Below are 24,438 nucleotides of genomic sequence, written 5' to 3'. Positions count from 1 at the left end.
TTCTGGACAAGATATATACGGGACAGTCAACAAGACTGTTTCCTGTTGCCCTCACACTTCTGTGTTAGGGCAACAAGAAACAGTCTTGACATCCTGTCTAGAACCTAGACGTCCTCTTTGTATCACTTAGGAACAGTGACCCCCTTTTTTGATTTGCATACTTAAAAACATGCCATCTGATTGTTATATTTCATTTTGGTGGATTTGTAATTAGCCATCATAACGCAAGGTTATCCCCTGTGATTAAAAGGGATCAATGAGTAAAGAAGGCAGGCGGTGCTGGTAACCGCAGTTGATGGTTGATGTTTATATTTATTTATGACTATTGGCAGTTTGTGTATCATGAAATAGTACTAGCTCTAAAAGTAACATAGTATACGTACATTCAGCATGCACTATGAGGTGAATTATCACTAGGCACAAAGGATTTAGTGTTGATCATTGACAGTGCTAGATAGCCGGACCAACTTAAGCCAGCGCCACTGCCTAAAGAGGCGGTCAAGAATTTAGGCTTCTAGATAGACAGGGACCTTTCCTTCGATACACAGTCCAAAGTCCTTGCAGGGGTCTGTTTTGGACCCCTGAGGGGGTTGAAGCCCCTGCTTGGATACTTTGATCCAGAGATCCACCAAACTATTCTCCAGGCCACAATTCTGTCCAGGTTGGACTATGGCAATTCCCTTTATCTGGGGGCCAATAAATCGTGTATCTCCCGCCTTCAACGCATTCAAAATGCGGCTGCTCGGGCGTTGTTTGCGCACTGCCTAAATTTTGCTTGGTGTCTAATCTTTTACCCAAACTGCACTGGTTGCCTATAGACAAAAGAATTCAGTTTAAGTCCTTGTGTATGGCTCATAAAATTCTGGCAAAACAAGGCCCTCCTATCCTGGATGACATGCTTGTCCAGTATATCCCGAATCGCCCCCTTCGCTCCGCTAACTCGGGCCTTGTCTGTACTCCTCGTTTTCAAAGAGTTAGAGCTGGTGGGCGTTCTTTCAAAGTCCAGGCAGTCCTTTAGTGGAATTCCCTTCAGACTTCCATTAGAGGTTTGCAAAATCATATGCTATTTCGCAAGGCCGTGAAGACCTGGCTTTTCCCTGCGTAATTCTAGTCTGTGTCAGTTGGAGTAGTCTCTACACTTGTTCTCCTGGGTAGCGCTGGGACGCCCCGCCACTGGGGCAGCTATGCGCTGTATAAATCCCTTAATAATAGATACAGTTCTACAATACATAATGGTGCGAGCATCTCACACATGCGTTCTCTGTGCCCCTGTGCCATTCACGTTGTGGAACGTGTGCTGTGCTGGCACACTGGCATGGTGACAGCTTGATAATCCACCCCTCTCACAAGCCAAGGGAAGATTATTGGATGCTAAGCCTCTACAGCACAAGCTCCAGAATGTATCTGAAAGGAACTGAGAACATTCAGAACTGAATTTCCCCCTGGTGCACATTACTGAAAATAACTGCTTAATAGCTCACAAATCCATCTTGAAGACTCACTGGATGCTGGAGCCTCCCTGGGGAGTTTGTCAATCTATTTTAAGTACAATGAGTTCCTACTGGAATAATTCTCATTCAGGAGGGTAGCAGATTAAAAGTGCTGTGAGGCCATACTAATGGCAGAATGAGCACTATACAAATATCTCAATAACATAACACAATAATGCAAATAAGAGGTTTGCATCAATGTACTGAGAAACTTCTAATATGCAAAATGTTCTATTCACCCTGCAGAGCTTGGATTTACTGGAGGAGGAGAAAATCCAAGGAGAAGGAGCACGTTAGACCTGACATCCTTGGCGTCTTAGTCCCCAAAATGTTTGTCCTTACTTCTTCTGTTTTCAGAATTATTTTTGTTGGCTTTTGGACTCTGGTCACTTTACTACTGCTAGCCAGTGCTAATGTGCTTGTGCTTTCTCCCTAAAATATGGTAAAACTGTCTACACCTATTGTGCACATTTAATTTACTTGTAAGTCTCAATTAAATGGTACAACATGTACCCAGGGCCTGTAAGGTGAGTGAGCTTGGAGCACTCCTTGTGCCATCCACTACAGTAGCCTTTTTTAAACACTTCCCAGACCTCCACTGCAGCCTGTGGTGCAGTTTGAAACTGCCATTTCAACCTTCCAAAATTAACATTTGCCAGACCTAAACCTTCCTTTTTAATACTTATAAGCCTCTCCTAAAGTAGGCCCTAGAAGCCCATAGGCATAGTATTAAAAAGTAGGACTTATAGATTTAAACTTTACATGTCCTGGTAATGAAAAGCTCCTGAATTTGTTTTTCCCTACTGTAAGGCATATCTCTCCCAAAGGCTAACACTGGGTTACCTTATTGCATTAAATAAGTGCTAACTTTGGATTGGTAACAGATACAAATACACAGTTTGGATTCAAATAAAATGTAATTTTAAATCCTCTTTAATGCTACAGTAGGATTATAAGTCACAATTCTGAAAATGCCACCATTAGAAAGTTGGCATTTTCTTGCCCTAACCATTTGTGACTTCTGCCTGTGCCCTGGGTGATATGACTGTAAATGGCTCTGCTCTTGGGGTTTGTAAATTCCTCCCAGATAGTCACCCAAAGGGGACTAGATGTGGGTGGACAGTGTAAGACATTCTGCCAAGATGGCTAGGGCGGAGCTGTACCCTGTTCCACGTAACTTCAAAGAGCTTGCCTCCAGTACACACAAAAGAACCTGATGCCAGCCTATTGTCATCCCAGATGTCTTGAAGCCCTGACAGGGGATGAGACAAACATTTCAGAACTAGATGTGTGGGTAGGACAAGGAGTTCCCCTACACAGAAAGACTGCCGTCAGGTATAAACATTGGACCTCTTGAGCAACTGAGCAACTCATCTGTACACTCCTGGACCTGTGGACATTAGAGAAGAAGGACTGCCCTGCCACTAGAAGACTGCCTTGCTGCTTGAGGACTGCTTTGCTGTCTGAGAAGGAAGACTGGATCCGCTTACCTTCAAACCAGGCTAACTCAGGTGACTCCGAGGGTCAGTTGCCTGACCCTCTGTTTGAACTACACAGACAGAACAACTTCAAGAGACCCTCTTGCAACTGCCCATCTGGCCTGCTGCAACTGGACCTGCTGTGGACCCGCAATTAGGCCTGCCTGAAACCCTGCTGCAGGCCTCTACCTGGAGTGAGTCCTGATGCCCGAAAGGTGCCCCCCAGTTCCTGGACCATTGGCTGGCATCACTCCCTGCCTAACTGTAGGTTAATCAGAACCGACACAGAGCAACGCAACTCGACGTAGGACCTCACATTAAAGCTCCCGATTTGTGGCCTCATCGGAACAAATGCAGAGCAACACAATTCAGCATAGGACTTCGCATTGCAGCCCTCGCAGGTCCTCAGTGGAAGCGATGAAGTGCAATGTAATCCCTTGCATCAAGGACATAAGGTATATTCTAAGTGGGACTAACCTGGTCTCTGTATCTGGCCTGCGCTCCACTGCGGTCAACCTAAGCTTACGGCATTGTCCCGGTCCAGTGTGACCAGACAACCACATGTGGTGCTTTGTGCTTCTAAGAGCTATTTTTACCTAAATGTTTGAAATTGTATATCTCTGGTTCTACTGATTGGATTATTGTTCTGGTATCATATTATTTATTAACATTTTCTATTTTTCTTAATTAGCTGGAAATGTTTATTTTGTCGTGTTGTATTACTGTTTGTGTGCTGCAGAAATACTTTACACATTACCTCTAAGTTAAGCCAAATTTCTTTGAGCTAGCTACCAGAGGGTTAAGCCCAGGTTAATTTAGTGACTTGTTTTGGTTCACCCTAAAAAGGATTTTGGTTGTTTCCTGGGTGGGGCTTTCACTCCCCTCTACCAATAACTTGATTTATTACAGAGCGGTATAGAAATATCTATCCTAATGACAAGACATAACGTAACAAAATAACATAATGTAAATAAGGGGTTTGCATCAGTGCACTGACTCATTTATTTTAAAAGGTTCTCTTCACCCTGTTGGACTCATATTTATTGGTGGAGGAGGAAATCCCAGAGAACTTAGGAAAATGCTCATCGCATTCATCTGAGTGTGGCTTGTGAATGAGTGAGGATGCCACTGAGTGCACTATTGAAAAAGCGAACCTGTAAGCCAATGAGTTGGTGAGACAGTGAGTGGCTGACTGGGTGAGCAATTTAGTGAGTGAGTGAACGCATAAGAGGGTAATTTGTGATTCCCATCACAAACAATATTGCATGCAGGACTTTGCCATGTCATATAGAAGGCACTCAGGCCCAAGTCATATAGAGAGCTTTGTGCTTCTTGGCAATATAAGTAATCTAGTGAACTGGTCAAGAGTCACCTCTGTATGTATGTGAATGAGGGGATGGCAGTAGACTACAAGTGGGAACAAAGTAGATCAAGAGACTTTTGGAATTCTCAAAACAACCTATTACGTGGTAAGCAAAGTCTTTTACGGGGCAACTAAATGAGACATTTTTACTATGCCAGATTGGAGGAGGCGCTTTCGTGCACCACTGAAGTATATGTTGTAGCTTTTCAAACAGCAATGCTATTCATAATTCAATGTAAATAGTAGGTAACACACAACTTACTTGAGTGCGCAAGCGACCAAATTAAAGAAAGAGGGTAAGTTAGTTTCTTGTAGATGTCACATTATGACCAATGTGACACAAAGAAGCTTGGCAAGACAGATTGAAGGCACTCAGATCTCCAGTCTGAAGTAGTTCTGGGAGGTTTTCAACATCATAAGAGATTTTTTAATTTGCTTAAGCGTTGTGTGTGTGTGTGTGTATCTATGTATGTGTGTGAATGAGGACGTAGCGGAGTAGACTTCGATTTCTCAGAACATATTTCGTGATTTCGCACTCTGCCATATATTTAAGCAGATGCATCACTGCCTTGCAAAAATTAAAACATTTAAAAAAAGAAAACATTGCGCTTAAATTGTGAAATGTCTTTTTGTTTTTCAATAAATAATGATATTCTTAAATTAAAGACAAATAGCGCCCCAGGTTTCACAGAAGGCGATGTTTGATTCTAGAAGGCACACCTACTATAAAAGGAACATTAATGGTATATATAAGTGATACCTTAGGCCCTGCCTTAGTAAATGTTTGCATGGGTGTTTGCATTATGCATATCACCACCAACCAGCTTCCCTGCATGAAAGGTTTTAGTGTGAAAAATTGACCCAGATGCAGCGTCAAAACCAATTTGTGCCACTAAGACCCCCTCCCCCCCCCACCCCTCCCGCTAATGTATGCACAGGGAGGGGCGTGTTTTGCGTCAAAACCGAGTCCCCAGTGAAACCAAGCACATACAAGGGGACAAGTAGTGGTTTATGTAGGATAAAAAAGCGGTATATACGTACTTCAAGTGAAAGCACACATTTCACGCAGCTTCCAGTTTTGAGGCAGCTTTCATATAGGAAATCGTACCAGAGTGTGTCCCTTGGTACAAATCCTATGCGCAAAACAACTGCTACCTGTATGCACCTTGGTGCAAGTCGTGAGGTTGCACGAAACAGCCTTGTTCTTTTTACCACCATTAACATCGGTGGCAGGTGACATTTAATGAATAAAGAGGAAATAAATAAACAAGGTTGAATTCGGAAACTTCAGTCTAAAATGGTAGTAAACGCTCTGATGAATACTCGTCTGCCAAGTACTATTTTCTGACAAAATGAGATGTTATTGAGCGTTTTCTCCCTACTAAGATGTTTTTTTTGTATTGCTGCCCTGGGTTTCCAAACTCTCAGGCAGTGCGCTGTATTGATGTGCCTTATACACTGCTGTTCAAGCACTAAAGCAGCACCGCCAGGCTCAGCACACTTACACATATAGACCAGATTATCGCTTTAAATTTGCGGTGCTTTAAAAAGAATGAGCCTGGCCCTGGGTATATTGTACACCACTCTTGGCTGTCTGGAGCTCCGACACTCAGCTTCTGTATTTACTATAACATTTCAGTAAACCTGTTTCAGTATTTTATAAAAGTGAAGTTCAACCGTTCTATGTGCAAAGAACGTAACAAAAACAACCATATGGACATACATTGGAATTTACAGTGTATTGGGGAGCTCTAAGAAGTGCAGATAGGGACCCAACGTTTTCCTAGTTTCCGAGCATCTGAAAACTTTTTTTATGAAAACATAGCTTTTTTGCGTAGAAACAGTAAACTACGACCAAGAAAAACAAAAACAGCAGGTAAGCCTGAGCCAGTGTAGAACGCAGGCCTAAAGTGTTAGAAAAAAGTAGATAAGCGAACACCACTGTTTTCTCCTACTTAAAAATATAAACATCTAGTCAAAGTCAAAGAACAGCTTTATTCGATTGTTATACAATACAATCATAAAAGATTACAAAAACATAATTACAATAAACATCTCATAATTACACATTTAATTCATCATTAAACATCTAGTCAACAAATCTCCACATAGCAAGGTGCGCATCGTTGATGTAAAATTATATCAGTGTATCTGGTGATATGGATTTCAAAGCCTTATTTACAGATACGTTGAAGAAAATAATTCCAATTAAAAAACAACCATGTCTCCCTTCATCACACCCTGACATTTATTAAAACGTTAAGGAATGTTTTCTAGATTGAAAGACTAGTTTATTATCTACTTCAAAATACATTTTATTTGGCATATGAAATGATTGGATAATGGATGGCTAATTGATGTGAGGTGTGCCAAAGTGCCTTAATTGTCCACTTAGGGTGCACATGTGTACAGTGAACTCTACTATCCATATAATAACCATTTCACTCCACACATAGCAGGCCGTATTTCATAGTGAAATAAAGTACAGGCACAATTTAAATTCCTCTTGACTTTTTTTTTGCCCTTTCTATTTCAAAAGTTTAAAAACACAGTCAGCATGGGCGACGTTCACAGGGTTAGCCTGTGTAAAAAAATACTTGAGAGGTGTGCATGTGAACAGACTGTTTCTTCACAGCAAATCAGTTAAAAGCACTCAGAGAATAAAAGCAGCCACTTTACCGACTTCCTGATGCAAAGGCAGCTTCATGGGGTTCTCCAGAAGAGATTTCAGGACTCCGTAGGTAGGAGGCAAGAAGGCTTGGCTCAGCGAGAGCGGTCGGGGCATCTTCTCCATCTCTGACCCGGCGGAGACAATGTGGGAGCGGTAGAGAGGACCTGAGCTCGTTGGCAGGCTGCTGCACGGCTGCTTCCTTCCTCCGTCCGCAGACAGCTGCACTCTCTCTGCTGGCCCGATCATTCGCCTGTCCATGTGCAGCCACTGACAGGGGTGATGTCAGAGCCAGGTCCAGCCCTTCCACGGGAGAGCAGAGGGGGCGCTGCCCGCAGTCACTGCTCCCGGCTCTCTGACTCCACGACTAAGAATGTGTTTCATGTCACCGCCTCAGTGCTTATTCTGGCCGAGCTTGCCTTCTGAGACACCCAGATGAGTGCAGTCCCCCTGGCGCGTTTACCATACGTAGAGAGTGAGCAAGGCGGATTAACACGTCTTAAATAAGAACAATATGAATGGACGCCTGGAGACCAAAAGGTTCATTTCCGCAGTAATTCATTAAACGACAGCCAGAAACGTGTTAAAGAAAGCAAACACTGCATAAAGAGGTAGAGGACTATCAACGAGAGCCTGAAACGAATATTAATATTACATTATTATAGCAATTATTATTGTTGTTAATAATAGTGACAATAATGCATTTTATCAATCATTATAATGTTAATAATAACAAATATATGAGATAACATGCCCCCAGCAGTACATTAAAAAGACAATGAACGTCACTGACAAGTATCCTGACCATATAGAGGAATGAGGCCAAAGGCTGAGTTATTTTATGGGGTCCTGGAACTCCGAGTCCTAGAAATTCAGAGAGGTAAAAAAGTAGCAATTAGCTCATAAAACAATTATTAACATTACTATTGTTGTTGTTCTTCTTCTTATTATTATTACTAACATCATAATCAGCATTAATTTTATCTAAATTAATAATAATGTTAATGATAAAAAATATATACAATAAAGTACCCCCTGCCACACATTATAAGGAGACTGAAAGTCCCCAAGGACTTCCATATAGAGGAACAAGGCAAAAGATTGAGTTATTTTATAAAGTAATGGACTCCAAGGTGACTTGTAATAGCGTTATAACGTACTGTATGGGGTACTTTATTCCTGATATTCCATAGTAACATCGTAATCCTTCCACAACCACTTCTATCCTTGGTGTGGTGGTTTTTTAATTAATAAGAGTCAGTAGCGGTCCGTGGAAGGAGTTCCGTGGGGCGGTGAGGTGGGGCGGGGGAGGGGCAGGGTGGGGAAATGTAAACACCGGAATATGGATGAACGGAGGTAAGTACACATTTAAATAAATAAAATGAATTCCTTTGCGTGCACTGCATCGCATCTTGCGATGCAGTGCGCGCAATGCAGACTAAGCAACTCTTCAGGCTATGGCTTTTAAGGGGTCCTCTACAGAATGAAAACATGGAAGTCGTAAAAGTTAAAGCTCAGGTACAGGCTCACTATGTTGCAGCGGGGCAGCTTCATAGTGTTTTGGGACCCATAGGTAAGTCAGCAGCACATGACTATTCAGTTTTTGTGCAGGGATAGCAGTTTTTGATGAATTGTCTCACCATAATCTGTTAGCCAACAGTTCACAGTCAGTGTCTCTCAGGTGTTTTGAATTGCCTGAATTGGTGATCATTTTGGATGACCAAGCACAGGTGTGCCAGTGGAATGTATGACAGAAGCACATCTTCCGTTATAATGCATGCAGCTACGACGCAGCTGTTACAACACAAATGGCATTACCACGAATTACTATTACCACACATTTTTTCACAATGGTTATGCCTTTACCACACATGCGTTTACAACAAATTTTGTTGTAAAAGTATGAATGGTAAAGGCATATGCATGGCAAAGGTTTATATATATATATATTCACTGAAAAAACCATAGGTTTCAGGCACGTTATAGTTAGGAATTAGCATTTAAAAAACCTTAGAAAGTCACTGAAAAAACCATAGGTTTCAGGGGCGTTATAGTTAGCTGGACATTTCCCTCATACAAAACCCTAGAAATTCCCCTGTTATAGTTAGTTCAGCTAACTATAACTCGCGCCCCCGCAATGCACTGCTGATGACGTCACATATTACATCACTCATGACATGGTCAGTGACGTCACTGATGACATCACTGATGACATCTCAAATGACATCACTGATTACATCACTGATGATGTCATCCATGTGATAAATAAGTGCATCTTCTCACACCCTAATATAACCTTTGATACACAGACTCAAAATTTCAAACGGCCATTTTGACAACCATAGATACTCCAATACCAATAACTACACACCCACTCATTGACTTTTAGGTCTACATACATGTCCACTCACTCACCTGTACAGTCAATCATACTTACAGTCACTCTGTGCATTTATACACCTATATAGACACGCACACACCGCCAATCATCCATTGAGATACTGACACATCTAGTCAGTCATGCAAATAATTAATCACAGTCCAATTTACTCACCTGTACAGTTAAACACACTCAAGTTCACGTACTCATAAAAATACTAACAAATTCTGTGTCTTCCTGCAGAAAAACAAACAGCACATGACACAGATATCCTTGCACTATGGCGCATAAAGCCACTCCCAAAATCACACACTGTCACATATAGATAGTTATATACTCTTACACACATAAACACTGCGTTTCACATATGTAGTTACTGACACATGTACAACTGAAATATACATTCAATCACTAACACACCCATACATACACTCACCCAACCATACAGTCCATCACAGATGTACTCTTAAAACCATGCACCCACTGAATCACCCACTCACACATCTAGGCACAGATTCACACACACCCTACCCACACAAACACTCAGACAACCAATCAATAACCCATATAGACACTCATATAGCTATTCACAAAACCATGCAGCCACTTATACACCAACACACAGACACATACAGCCATTTACACAGTTTAGTCACTAGTCTGCAGTAAGATACATTTAATGACTCACTTATAGAGTCAGTTACGTACCTAGAAAATCATCCATTCACACACTTGTACACCCACTTATTTTTCAACAGGCCTTTCCCTATATATATTAAACATATTAAAACTGTTCAGAAACACATACTCAATGGATGATGTCATCAGTGATGTCATTTGAGATGTCATCAGTGATGTCATCAGTGATGTCACTGACCATGTCATGAGTGATGTAATTTGTGACGACATCAGCAGTGCATTGCGGGGGCGCGAGTTATAGTTAGCTGAACTAACTATAACAGGGGAATTTCTAGGGTTTTGTACGAGGGAAATGTCCAGCTAACTATAACGCCCCTGAAACCTATGGTTTTTTCAGTGAATTTCTAAGGTTTTTTAAATGCTAATTCCTAACTATAACGTGCCAGAAACCTATGGTTTTTTCAGCGAATTTCAAAGGTTTTTTAAATGCCAATTCCTAACTATAACGTGCATGAAACCTATGTTTTTTTCAGTGAATTTTAAAGGTTTTTTAAATGCTAATTCCCATCTATAACTTATCTCTAAAGATATCATGAAAAGCATACTTTTTTAAAAGTAGGGTGCACATTAGTTCTGTGGAAAAGCATCTTTGTGATTGGTTAAGAAAAAGCAGTTTCAACGTGGAGTACATATCATAGGATAAAATTTGCTCAGCTCAACCACACCTGCAATTTGCATTTGGAAGGCACTGTTCGAACTTAAAACAATCGTCAACTTTTAACCTGCACGTTTCGTTAAATGTTCAAGAAAATGTTGCAAAAAAATATCGTTAAGTTTAAAAAAATTGATGAACTTTTAACCTGCACGTGTTGTAGAATGTTCTAGAAAGTGTGTTGATAGAATACGTTGCACTTCTGACTTCTATGTGTTGTTGAATATTAAAAAAACGGTTCATATGGAAAATTAAAAAGAAACCAATAGAGAAGTTTTGAAACCTAAAAGAATCAAGGAACTATTCTAATTTATTCTTTACATGTATTTATGTGTGCAGCAACAAAATTATAGACACAACAGCACTAGGAAGAGGAAGAAGCAGGGAGTGGGGGAAGGGGGGGAATGGGCAGAATGGCACACATATAGACTAACAATGGCCAAAATGAAACACACCAACAAGGAGCACAAGTCACACAACCCACCAACATCACACCACTGAACGAGCATAGAAGTGAAAACCACGCTGCATTCATACAGGATGTGTACAAAGGCCAGTCGTTGGTGTTGTGGGATGTATGCGACCGTGGTCATCATGGATGAGACGCCCAGCATGTGGCACATGGTCGAGTTCACTTTGTGTTATGTTGCCAAACGGCTGCTCCTCCCTCCCACGAGCCCCCACACTTTTGTACGGTAGGCTGTTGTATCTCGTGCACACCATTGTAATGCCTATTTGCGCATGTCCTGCTACATTCCAACTACACCATCACAGTGCCGTTTGGAGGTGGTGCGTGCCACTTTACAACATCGACTGCTGCGGCTCTTGTAGCAGGCCACACCAGAACACAGAGACACACTTACCGCACTTCCTGTACACAGACATGTCCGAGACACCCCGTTCCCCTTGCCGGATAGGCACACCCCTGCACTGACCTGTGAACCCCAGACTAGCACACGCCAGTTGTGCATGCAGGAGGATGCGCGCGTAGCTACACGTCCAGGCTCACTGCCAACGCTAAGGTGACCGCACACTGTGATGTTGCAGGGCTTGTGTCTATGATGCTAAGACAATGACCACAGGGACACACTTACAAAGATGTGGGCTTGGGGGGCATTGGCGGTCCTGGAGTTGTTGAGATGAGTCTTCTGGCCCTCATGGGTATCCCTTCATCATGCTCATTGACTCTATGGCACCTGTGGGTGTCCTGGTGTGGCTCTTGGCTGTGTTCCCTTTCATGGTGCAGGTAGTTGTCCTGCTTAACACCAGCAGAAAGCAGGTGTAAAATCCCTGGTGCTAACGTGTCCTATCGCCGGAATTTGTTTCGCATTGCAATTGCTGTGAAAGTTGTGATGTGATTTTTTTCGTGTGCAGAACAATATACGAACTGAGCAGTGTATCTCGTCAAGATCCAGCACCTGACGCACTATTCCCAATCAATATAAATACAATGAGATTTCTTAATAGATTTTGTGTGTACACTGTAAGTGCAGCCAATCCCTCAGTGCAATTCAATACAGGATGTTAGTATTTAGAATAAATTGGAAAGGTGCACCTCGTGTCTTTTTGCACGAGAACGGCTAGTCTCCATTTCATTATCAGCACTTTAACGGAAGTAAAGTTGAGATAAATCTAACACACTATTCAGAAGTTGGTGCAAACTGCAGATATCACCAGTATTCCAGCGATAAGTGCCCCAAAATTTAACACCATGGCCGACTCCATCAAATAACAGTAATAAGAACAAGAAAGAGTCACACAGCAGTTAAGAGAACAACCAAAAACGTTATTAATTTTTTTTTCAAACTTTATTTTTTATAATCATAAATATGTAAACGATAAACTATTTTCAAACTTTATTTTTTTATTAACATATATATGAGCGATAAACTAATAAACAAAATGTAACAACAATAATACAAAACAACAAGGCGGAACACTCCTGTGGGGACCATGGATGTCGACGACAGACCTGGAAAATCAGAAAGATTGTTAAAAAAAAACCAACATGGTATTCTCAACAAAATACCACAAGAAACAAATCACAGATATGTAAAATGCATACAGCTAACAAATTTTTTTAAGTTTAACTTACAAAAACTGTAAATGTTGCCGCTTTACAATATTTACAGAATCTGAGGACATTTTTTTGCAGTAGGCACCACGCCCAAAACGTTTTTCTTCAGTGGTGAGGAAATGTTTTACTTTTCCCAAGGGGCAAACAAAGACCAATGCCACCTTGATCACGTGCAAGATTTGCAAAAGAGTTCTCTCACGAGGGGATCCTAACAAGAAATACTCGTACGACACGGCAAGTATGATGAAACACCCAAGGACCCTTCATCTGAACAATCTTGCATGAGAAGAGTGCAAACAGATGAGAAACACTCCTATTCTATATCTGTAAAAAAGAATCACAAATAAATGTATATTAATAACTTTCAAAATTATACTATTCCATTACTGTACAAACACATTTTATATAAATACTGACTAAGAAACTATGTCCCTGAACCACAAGTGTGACGATGGTTAAAACACTACACGCATAGTGCATACTACTTTGAAGCAGTTCATGCCCTAAAACCTACCTCACTAAAACTCTACATGCTAACTGACTAAATGATTACAGTACTATAAGGAGACACACTGGGTGAGTGACAGGGTGTTTGCTAGAAGAGTATGAATACTAACTAGGGAATTGAAGGTGTGAAACACAACTGTGTAGGTGATTAGAGGACTGCATCCATACTGCATAGGCATTTAAAGCAGTCCATGTGCTAAGGCCTGACTCACTGCATGACTACTTGGGTACTGACTGAATGATTAGAGTACAGCAAGGAGAGTGCCTAGGTGAATTTATAAGTGCTAGGCTTTTCGCACAGGGAATGGATTAGTACTTGGTACTGAATGGGTCACTAGAGAAGTGCAAAGGCAGTGACAAGTGCTGGACTGTATGGATACTGACTAGGAAATTGAAAGTGTGAAAGACAAGTGTCTAGGTGGTTAGAAGACTGCATGCATAGTGCATAGGGGTTTGAAGCAGTCCATGTGCTAAGGCCTGGCTCAGTGCATGAATTCTTAGGCACTGAGTGAATGATTAGAGTACTGCAAAGATAGTATCTTGGTGAATTTATAAGTGTTTGGGTTTTAGCACAGTGAATGGATTAGTACATGGTGCTGAATGGGTCACTAGAGGACTGCAAAGGGAGTGACAGGGTGTTTGCTGGAAGTGAATGGAAACTGACTGGGGAATTGAAGGTGTGAAAGACAATTGTGTAGGTGGTTAGAGGACTGCATGCATAGTGGATAGGGGTTTGAAGCAGTCCATATACTAAGGCCTGGGTCACTGGATGAGTACTTGGGTACTGACTGAATGATTAGAGTACTGCAAGGAGTGTGCTTGGGTGAATTTATAAGTGGTTGGGTTTTGGCGCAGTGAATGGATTAGTACATGATGCTGAATGGGTCACTAGAGGAGTGCAACGGGAGTGACAGGGTGTTTGCTGGAAGTGAATGGAAACTGACTGGGGAATTGAAGGTGTGAAAGACAAGTGTGTAGGTAGTTAGAGGACTGCATGCATAGTGGATAGGGGTTTGAAGAAGTCCATGTGCTAAGACCTGGCTCAGTGCATGAATACTTAGGCAGTGACTGAATCATTAGAGTACTGGAAAGAGAGTGTCTTGGTGAATTTATAAGTGTTTGGGTTTTGGCACAGTGAATGGATTAGTACATGCTGTTGAATGGGTCTCTATAGGACTGCAAAGGAAGTGACAGGGTGTTTCCTGGAAGTGTATGGATACTGACTAGGGAATTGAAGGTGTAAAAGACAAGTATATAGTATGTTAGAACACTACATGCACACAGCATAGACATTTGAAGCAATCTATTTGGTACTTAGAAACTGACTAAATAATCAGACTACTTCTAGGACAGTGCTTAGGTAAAACGTTTACATTTTCAGTTCTGCCACAGTGAACAGAATAGTACATGGTACTGCACCTTAGTGTCAATCCCTGACTCATTTTATCAATGCATAAGCAAAGACTACCTTCTAATGCTACTAAAACTTGACAACATGACCGGTTTTAAAAGAGTTATCTGCTAAAAAATACACGATGTTACCAAATGCTTCTCTCACAGTGCTTCCCAAATGCACACAGACTCACAGTGTGATTCTAGACAACAACCACTATACCTAGGAGTTTACCAAAAATCATTCACTACTGTGGAAGTGGTAAGGGAACTGGACACAATCTACATATTTCACGACTGCACTTTAGTGTCAATGCCTGACTCATTTAATCAACGCATAAGCAATGACTAGCTTCTACTGCTACTAAACCTTGACAACATGACAGGTTTTAAAATAGTTATCTGTCAGCAAATACACGATGTTACCAAATGCTTCTCTCACAGTGGTTCCCAAATGTACACAGACTCACAGTGTGATTCTAGACAACAACCACTATACCCAGGAGTTTACCAAAAATCATTCACTACTGTGGAAGTGGTAAGGGAACTGCACACAATCTTCATATTTCAGGACTGCACTTTTGTGTCAAAGCCTGACTCATTTAATCAAAGCATAAGCAAAGACTGGCTTCTAATGCTAATAAACTTGACAACATGACCGGTTTTAAAACAGTTATCTGTCAGCAAATACACAATGTTACCAAATGCTTCTCTCACAATCCTTACCCAAATGCACACAGACTCACAGTGTGATTTTAGACAAGCAACACTATCCTAGGAGTTTACCAAAACTCATTCACTAGTCTGGAAGAGTTAATGGTACTGCACACAATCTACATATTTAAGTACAGCACATCAGTGTCAAAGCATGACTCATTTAATCAAAGCATAAGCAAAGACTGGATTCTAATGCTACTAAAACTTCACAACATGACAGGTTTTAAAACAGTTATCTGTCAGCAAATACATGATGTTACCAAATGCTTCTCTCACAGTGATCCCAAATACACACTAACTCACAGTGTGATTCTAGACAAGCACCACTATCCTTAGGAGTTTACCAAAACGCATTCACTACAGTGCAAGTGGTAAGGGAACTGCACACAATCTACATATTTCACAACTGTAATTTACTGTCAATGCCTGACTCATTTAATGAAAGCATAAGCCATAACTGTCTTCTAATGCTACTAAACCTTGACAACATGACATGTTTTAAAACAGTTATCTGTCAGCAAATACACGATGTTACCAAACACTTCTCTCACAGTGGTTCCCAAATGCACACAGACTCACAGTGTGATTCTAGACAAACAACACTATCCCTAGCAGCTTACCAAAACTCATTCACTACAGTGGAAGTGGTAAGGGAACTGCACACAATCTACATATTTCACGACTGCACTTTAGTGTCAATGCCTGACTCATTTAATCAACGCATAAGCAATGACTGGCTTCTAATGCTACTAAAACTTGACAACATGACAGGTTTTAAAATAGTTATCTGTCAGCAAATACACGATGTTACCAAATGCTTCTCTCACAGTGGTTCCCAAATGCACACAGACTCACAGTGTGACTCTAGACAACAACCACTATACCTAGGAGTTTACCAAAAATCATTCACTACTGTGAAAGTGGTAAGGTAACTGCACACAATCTTCATATTTCAGGACTGCACTTTTGTGTCAACGCCTGACTCATTTAATCAAAGCATAAGCCAAGACTGGCTTCTAATGCTACTAAAACTTGACAACATGACCGGTTTTAAAACAGTTATCTGTCAGCAAATACACGATGTTATCAAATGCTTCTCTCACAGTGCTTCCCAAATGCACACAGACTCACAGTGTGATTCTAGACAACAACCACTATACCTAGGAGTTTACCAAAACTCATTCACTACAGTGGAAGTGGTAAGGGAACTGCACACAATCTACATATTTCACGACTGCACTTTAGTGTCAATGCCTGACTCATTTAATCAACGCATAAGCAATGACTGGCTTCTAATGCTACTAAAACTTGACAACATGACAGGTTTTAAAATAGTTATCTGTCAGCAAATACATGATGTTACCAAATGCTTCTCTCACAGTGGTTCCCAAATGCACACAGACTCACAGTGTGATTTTAGACAATCAACACTATCCTAGGAGTTTACCAAACTCATTCACTAGTCTAGAAGAGTTAATGGTACTGAACACAATCTACATATTTAAGTACAGCACATCAGTGTCAAAGCATGACTCATTTAATAAACGCATAAGCAAAGACTGGATTCTAATCCTACTAAAACTTCACAACATGACAGGTTTTAAAAAAGTTATTTGTCAGCAAATACATGATGTTACCAAAGGCTTCTCTCACAGTGGTTCCCAAATGCACACAGACTCACAGTGTGATTTTAGACAATCAACACTATCCTAGGAGTTTACCAAACTCATTCACTAGTCTAGAAGAGTTAATGGTACTGAACACAATCTACATATTTAAGTACAGCACATCAGTGTCAAAGCATGACTCATTTAATCAACGCATAAGCAAAGACTGGATTCTAATGCTACTAAAACTTCACAACATGACAGGTTTTAAAAAAGTTATTTGTCAGCAAATACATGATGTCACCAAATGCTTCTCTCACACTGATCCCAAATACAACTAACTCACACTGTGATTCTAGACAAGCACCACTATCCCTAGGAGTTTACCAAAACTCATTCACTACAGTGCAACTGGTCACGGAACTGCACACAATCTACATATTTCAGGACTGCACTTTTCTGTCAAAGCCTGACTCATTTAATCAAATCATAAGCCATAACTGTCTTCTAATGCTACTAAAACTTCACAACATGACAAGTTAAAACAGTTATCTGTCAGCAAATACACAATGTTACCAAATGCTTCTCTCACAGTGGTTCCCAAATGCACACAGACTCACTGTGTGAGTCTAGACAAACAACACTATCCCTTGCACTATACCAAAACACATTTCTTCATCTAGAAGTAGTACTACATTTTAGTATAGAAACATAACATAACTCATTTCACAAATTCATAAACAATGACTGGTTTCTAATTCTACCAAAATATAAAAACAACACAGTTATCTGTCTGCAAACACATGAAAAACACAAATGCTTATCACAGAATGGTTTCTACATGCACACACACTGTCAATAAGATTGTAGAGAAAAAAGTACTCCCTACACTTTAGCAGGAGAAATACATTAGTCTGATTAAAATCAAAATAGTCTACATACATCCCCTCACAATTAAATAACTCATCTTTCAAGTTCTTTTGTAGATTAAGAAGTATATCAGTCACTCACCATATTTTCTTTTACAGAATCTCTGCACTGTGCACCTCTCAGCAAAAGCAAAGGATGGAAAAGTTTCCCTTTCATTTTCCACACATATACATGTAAACATCAAATCACAATCCTTCACACATAAACTCAAAAGCAAACACACATTTCTATTGGTTAAACATTTCAACCCTTTCCAACTGAAATACATTTCACCCTCCCCCCAATCTGCCTTCTGCCTGTTACCATAGAAACAGGTCATGGAACACTGCACTGAGCTCACAGGTCACAAGTTCAGCACACAATGTTACTAAACAAGACAGGAAGTATACAGCATATCATATATAATGTTCCTTACAATCTGTTTTTGTTAACCAATAAGAATCATACCTTTAAAAAACAGAAATATACACCCTACCTTTCAGTGTAGAAAGTAGTCATACAACAAATGATTTCTTGTCTTTTTTCAAAAAACATTGCCGTGGATCGGCGCACCCAACGCGTGAGAATCCGTGCACCCAACGCGATATGATACGCGCACCATGTGCGCATTTCGCCGTTTAAAAAAAAAAAAAAGGGGGCCCCAGGGGGACCCCCTAAGCACCTCTAGAGGGTCAGAGTATTTCCACTCTGCCCCCTTTATATGTTTTACACACTTATTCCCCTCGCTTCTTCAGCCTCGCTTCTACCGAGGCAGAAAATGGCCGCCAACAGTTCCTGGTTTCGAATGTAGAGAGACACTCGACAGCCAATTAGCATTCAGCACGTGATCGGGAGGGTGCGCGCTTGGTTCGGGGAGGGTGCGCTTACGGTGCAGGTACGGTCCGCGGATCCTCAGCGGCCATAGATATTTATGTACTTTTAACTCTAATTTTCTCAGGAACTACTGAACGGATTCACACCATATATGCAAAAGGCACGAGTCCGAACTGAGGACTACCTCTTTGCCAAATTTGGTGTCATTCCGTTCAGCGGTTCGGGCTGTAGCTGCGACAACAGATCCTATGGGAAATTGCATGGGGAAAACGCGTTTTGGGACCCCCTTTTTTCTCGGCCCCCGCTTGACGAATCACCACGATATTTTCAGGGTAGGAGCGGAGCGGAGCTGGCCAAAAGTTTGGAAAATTTCACGAGGATTCATCAACCGCCGCCAGACTTATTGGGAATAGAATGTTGCGGATTTCCTATGGCAAATAGGTCCTAACTATAACTACCTACTGGCCAGTAGGTAATATATATACATATATATATATTTTCAACACTGGTCGCTCACATGAAGACGCACACGAACTCGTACAAGGTTACCAGCCTTTAATCACATCAGGTATGGACACGTTATTGCATGCAGGTGAGTAATGCAGCTTTCCGCTTTTGCCGACGCGTTTCGAGTGTCCTCTTCTTCATGGGCTGCGGGGAAAGTTCGTGCTTTGGCGGGCTAACTCCCATAATGCTTTCAAGGCTCCTCCCTAAATGTGGCATTGTGGAGACTTGTGGGAGTTGTAGTGCCCTGAAATAATCCAAGGTTCGAGTGCACTAATAACTGCGATTTTAAGTCCATAATGAACCCCCACATGCTCACATGTCCTCAATACTGTGTACAAGCCCCCTATTACGGGACGGTGAATCCGCTCCGCAGGGCCCCCTTGGCATCTTGGGGTGGTGCAGTCTTCGGCGGATGAGCCTCCGCCTCAATATTTTCAACACTGGTCGCTCACATGAAGACGCACACGAACTCGTACAAGGTTACCAGCCTTTAATCACATCAGGTATGGACACGTTATTGCATGCAGGTGAGTAATGCAGCTTTCCGCTTTTGCCGACGCGTTTCGAGTGTCCTCTTCTTCATGGGCTGCGGGGAAAGTTCGTGCTTTGGCGGGCTAACTCCCATAATGCTTTCAAGGCTCCTCCCTAAATGTGGCATTGTGGAGACTTGTGGGAGTTGTAGTGCCCTGAAATAATCCAAGGTTCGAGTGCACTAATAACTGCGATTTTAAGTCCATAATGAACCCCCACATGCTCACATGTCCTCAATACTGTGTACAAGCCCCCTATTACGGGACGGTGAATCCGCTCCGCAGGGCCCCCTTGGCATCTTGGGGTGGTGCAGTCTTCGGCGGATGAGCCTCCGCCTCAATATTTTCAACACTGGTCGCTCACATGAAGACGCACACGAACTCGTAAAAGGTTACCAGCCTTTAATCACATCAGGTATGGACACGTTATTGCATGCAGGTGAGTAATGCAGCTTTCCGCTTTTGCCGACGCGTTTCGAGTGTCCTCTTCTTCATGGGCTGCGGGGAAAGTTCGTGCTTTGGCGGGCTAACTCCCATAATGCTTTCAAGGCTCCTCCCTAAATGTGGCATTGTGGAGACTTGTGGGAGTTGTAGTGCCCTGAAATAATCCAAGGTTCGAGTGCACTAATAACTGCGATTTTAAGTCCATAATGAACCCCCACATGCTCACATGTCCTCAATACTGTGTACAAGCCCCCTATTACGGGACGGTGAATCCGCTCCGCAGGGCCCCCTTGGCATCTTGGGGTGGTGCAGTCTTCGGCGGATGAGCCTCCGCCTCAATATTTTCAACACTGGTCGCTCACATGAAGACGCACACGAACTCGTACAAGGTTACCAGCCTTTAATCACATCAGGTATGGACACGTTATTGCATGCAGGTGAGTAATGCAGCTTTCCGCTTTTGCCGACGCGTTTCGAGTGTCCTCTTCTTCATGGGCTGCGGGGAAAGTTCGTGCTTTGGCGGGCTAACTCCCATAATGCTTTCAAGGCTCCTCCCTAAATGTGGCATTGTGGAGACTTGTGGGAGATGTAGTGCCCTGAAATAATCCAAGGTTCGAGTGCACTAATAACTGCGATTTTAAGTCCACCGTCCCGTAATAGGGGGCTTGTACACAGTATTGAGGACATGTGGACATGTGAGCATGTGGGGGTTCATTATGGACTTAAAATCGCAGTTATTAGTGCACTCGAACCTTGGATTATTTCAGGGCACTACAACTCCCACAAGTCTCCACAATGCCACATTTAGGGAGGAGCCTTGAAAGCATTATGGGAGTTAGCCCGCCAAAGCACGAACTTTCCCCGCAGCCCATGAAGAAGAGGACACTCGAAACGCGTCGGCAAAAGCGGAAAGCTGCATTACTCACCTGCATGCAATAACGTGTCCATACCTGATGTGATTAAAGGCTGGTAACCTTGTACGAGTTCGTGTGCGTCTTCATGTGAGCGACCAGTGTTGAAAATATTGAGGCGGAGGCTCATCCGCCGAAGACTGCACCACCCCAAGATGCCAAGGGGGCCCTGCGGAGCGGATTCACCATCCCGTAATAGGGGGCTTGTACACAGTATTGAGGACATGTGAGCATGTGGGGGTTCATTATGGACTTAAAATCGCAGTTATTAGTGCACTCGAACCTTGGATTATTTCAGGGCACTACAACTCCCACAAGTCTCCACAATGCCACATTTAGGGAGGAGCCTTGAAAGCATTATGGGAGTTAGCCCGCCAAAGCACGAACTTTCCCCGCAGCCCATGAAGAAGAGGACACTCGAAACGCGTCGGCAAAAGCGGAAAGCTGCATTACTCACCTGCATGCAATAACGTGTCCATACCTGATGTGATTAAAGGCTGGTAACCTTGTACGAGTTCGTGTGCGTCTTCATGTGAGCGACCAGTGTTGAAAATATTGAGGCGGAGGCTCATCCGCCGAAGACTGCACCACCCCAAGATGCCAAGGGGGCCCTGCGGAGCGGATTCACCGTCCCGTAATAGGGGGCTTGTACACAGTATTGAGGACATGTGAGCATGTGGGGGTTCATTATGGACTTAAAATCGCAGTTATTAGTGCACTCGAACCTTGGATTATTTCAGGGCACTACAACTCCCACAAGTCTCCACAATGCCACATTTAGGGAGGAGCCTTGAAAGCATTATGGGAGTTAGCCCGCCAAAGCACGAACTTTCCCCGCAGCCCATGAAGAAGAGGACACTCGAAACGCGTCGGCAAAAGCGGAAAGCTGCATTACTCACCTGCATGCAATAACGTGTCCATACCTGATGTGATTAAAGGCTGGTAACCTTGTACGAGTTCGTGTGCGTCTTCATGTGAGCGACCAGTGTTGAAAATATTGAGGCGGAGGCTCATCCGCCGAAGACTGCACCACCCCAAGATGCCAAGGGGGCCCTGCGGAGCGGATTCACCGTCCCGTAATAGGGGGCTTGTACACAGTATTGAGGACATGTGAGCATGTGGGGGTTCATTATGGACTTAAAATCGCAGTTATTAGTGCACTCGAACCTTGGATTATTTCAGGGCACTACAACTCCCACAAGTCTCCACAATGCCACATTTAGGGAGGAGCCTTGAAAGCATTATGGGAGTTAGCCCGCCAAAGCACGAACTTTCCCCGCAGCCCATGAAGAAGAGGACACTCGAAACGCGTCGGCAAAAGCGGAAAGCTGCATTACTCACCTGCATGCAATAACGTGTCCATACCTGATGTGATTAAAGGCTGGTAACCTTGTACGAGTTCGTGTGCGTCTTCATATGAGCGACCAGTGTTGAAAACATATATATATATACATACATATACATCCTCCTGCACTGGCTCACTTTCGCTGAAACCCTCAGCGCTTTGAGGCATTTTTCCCTTCATTTATTGTTAATTACATATTCAGTCATTGTAATCTATTTCTGTGCTACTATTCTCAACATTGTAATATGACATCATACTGTTGGAATGTACCTATTTGATTTACTGTCAGTTTCTTGAGATCTTAGCTGTAGGTGTGTTAGCAGGCTGGGGTGTTAAGTCCTACCTGAATAAAATAAATATATTATTTCTACAATACAATTGTCTCTGGAGGATCTTTACACACTTCAATACTGGTGCAGACCTCAAGGCTGAGCCACACAAATGTATGAAATATATAGGGGGCACCATATGTGAGCTTAAAAAGAAAATCCTTAAGCATGTCCGTGCAACGATTAACAAGGATTGAGGAAACGCAGTGGTGAAGCATATGGAGTCTAATCACGAGGGAAACTGGAAGTTGCTGAAATTCTATGCAATTGAAACAGTACTATAGAGTGATTGAGGGAGCATTCGTGAGAAAAAGCTATGCCAGAGAGAATTAAGACATATTTTGTATTTTGGAACTTTTAATCCGTTTGGGTTAAATCAGAGTGAGGAACTGTATGTCCATTTATGAATTGATACTGTATACTTTTTGAATGACATCTAGACTCTCATAGAATTTTCTTTTTTTTAGTGTTAGCAGAAAGAATCTTTATGAACACGTCTTAAGGGCACTGAATGCAAAGATGAGAGATTGAGGAACAGTAACTGTAATAGGTATTGAAGAAAAGACAAAATTGATCATATGGCAATGCCCAATCGGGGGCAGGAATATAGATACAAATGAAAGACCAACTATTGAAATATAATATAAAATTAATATTGCCTAAAAAGAACTGCACCATGTACATATGAACTAAAGAGACAATGAGGTCTAAAATGATAAAGTAATCAATTTAGAATCACTATTCATTCTTTGCATATATTGATACACAGCACCAATGCCCTTTGTTATTTCATATGCTTACTTTATTTGTTTTCTTATTTTGTTTCTTTATTTGTTATTTTATCAAAACACGAGGAAAAAAACATTGTATAGCACTCAAACACTACAACTCCCACTACAGGGGATCAAGCAAAAAAAAAGCATCACATGATATTCAAAATGTATTCTTATTGGTTCTTGTGAACATCGCCATTTCCACCGTGATCATGTTCTCAGTGGAGAACGAAACGCGTCGGTTTGGTTTTCGCGGTAAAGGGATGCATGGTAAAGGCATATGCTATGAACAAAATGTACAGGTAGGAACAAACACAATCTTTTGTATACACATATATTTTTATTTATATATGTACGTGTGTGTGTATATATATATATATTTTATATATTTGTGCATTTTATTAGATATTTTCACACGCATAAATACATAAGGATGTCTGTGTGTGTGTGTGTGTGTGTGTGTATGTGCATATATATACACCAAAGGTTACAGGGACGTTATAGTTAGGGTCAGATTACAAACCCTGAGAAATCCATCAGTTATGGTTACCTGAGCTAACCATCACTTATGGCCACGCAATGCACTGCTTATGACCTCACATATTACATCACATCACTCATGACATAGTTAGTGACATCACTGATGACATTTAAAATGACATCACTGATGACACCCTTCAGAATTTTATAAGAGTTTATGATTGTTAAACATATATACTAAAGTACTACATAAGTTAAAGTAGTATACTAGGCGTACTACTAATGACCCCTTGGGGCCTACTAGCCCACCAGGTACGTCCAATAGGCACCACAGAGTTGTGTTGTA

At 41.8% G+C, this 24,438-nt stretch overlaps 1 protein-coding gene across 2 annotated transcripts in view; it reads right to left on the bottom strand.

The window, feature by feature from the left end:
• The window catches only part of HLF (HLF transcription factor, PAR bZIP family member), a 311,511-nt gene extending 304,222 nt beyond the window's left edge, over window positions 1–7,289 (bottom strand). For both annotated transcript variants that reach the window (XM_085617163.1, XM_085617164.1), the window contains exon 1: window positions 7,011–7,289. In XM_085617163.1, the coding sequence (XP_085473289.1) occupies window positions 7,011–7,260 (250 nt within the window). In that variant the 5' untranslated portion in view covers window positions 7,261–7,289. The remainder of the gene's footprint in view (window positions 1–7,010) is intronic.
• Window positions 7,290–24,438: the final 17,149 nt, after the last annotated feature.

Source organism: Triturus cristatus, chromosome 7 (assembly GCF_964204655.1).
Source record: "Triturus cristatus chromosome 7, aTriCri1.1, whole genome shotgun sequence".
Classification (NCBI taxonomy): domain Eukaryota; kingdom Metazoa; phylum Chordata; class Amphibia; order Caudata; family Salamandridae; genus Triturus; species Triturus cristatus.
Note: the sequence above shows the minus strand (reverse complement) of the source record. Positions and strands in the feature narration are given on the sequence as shown.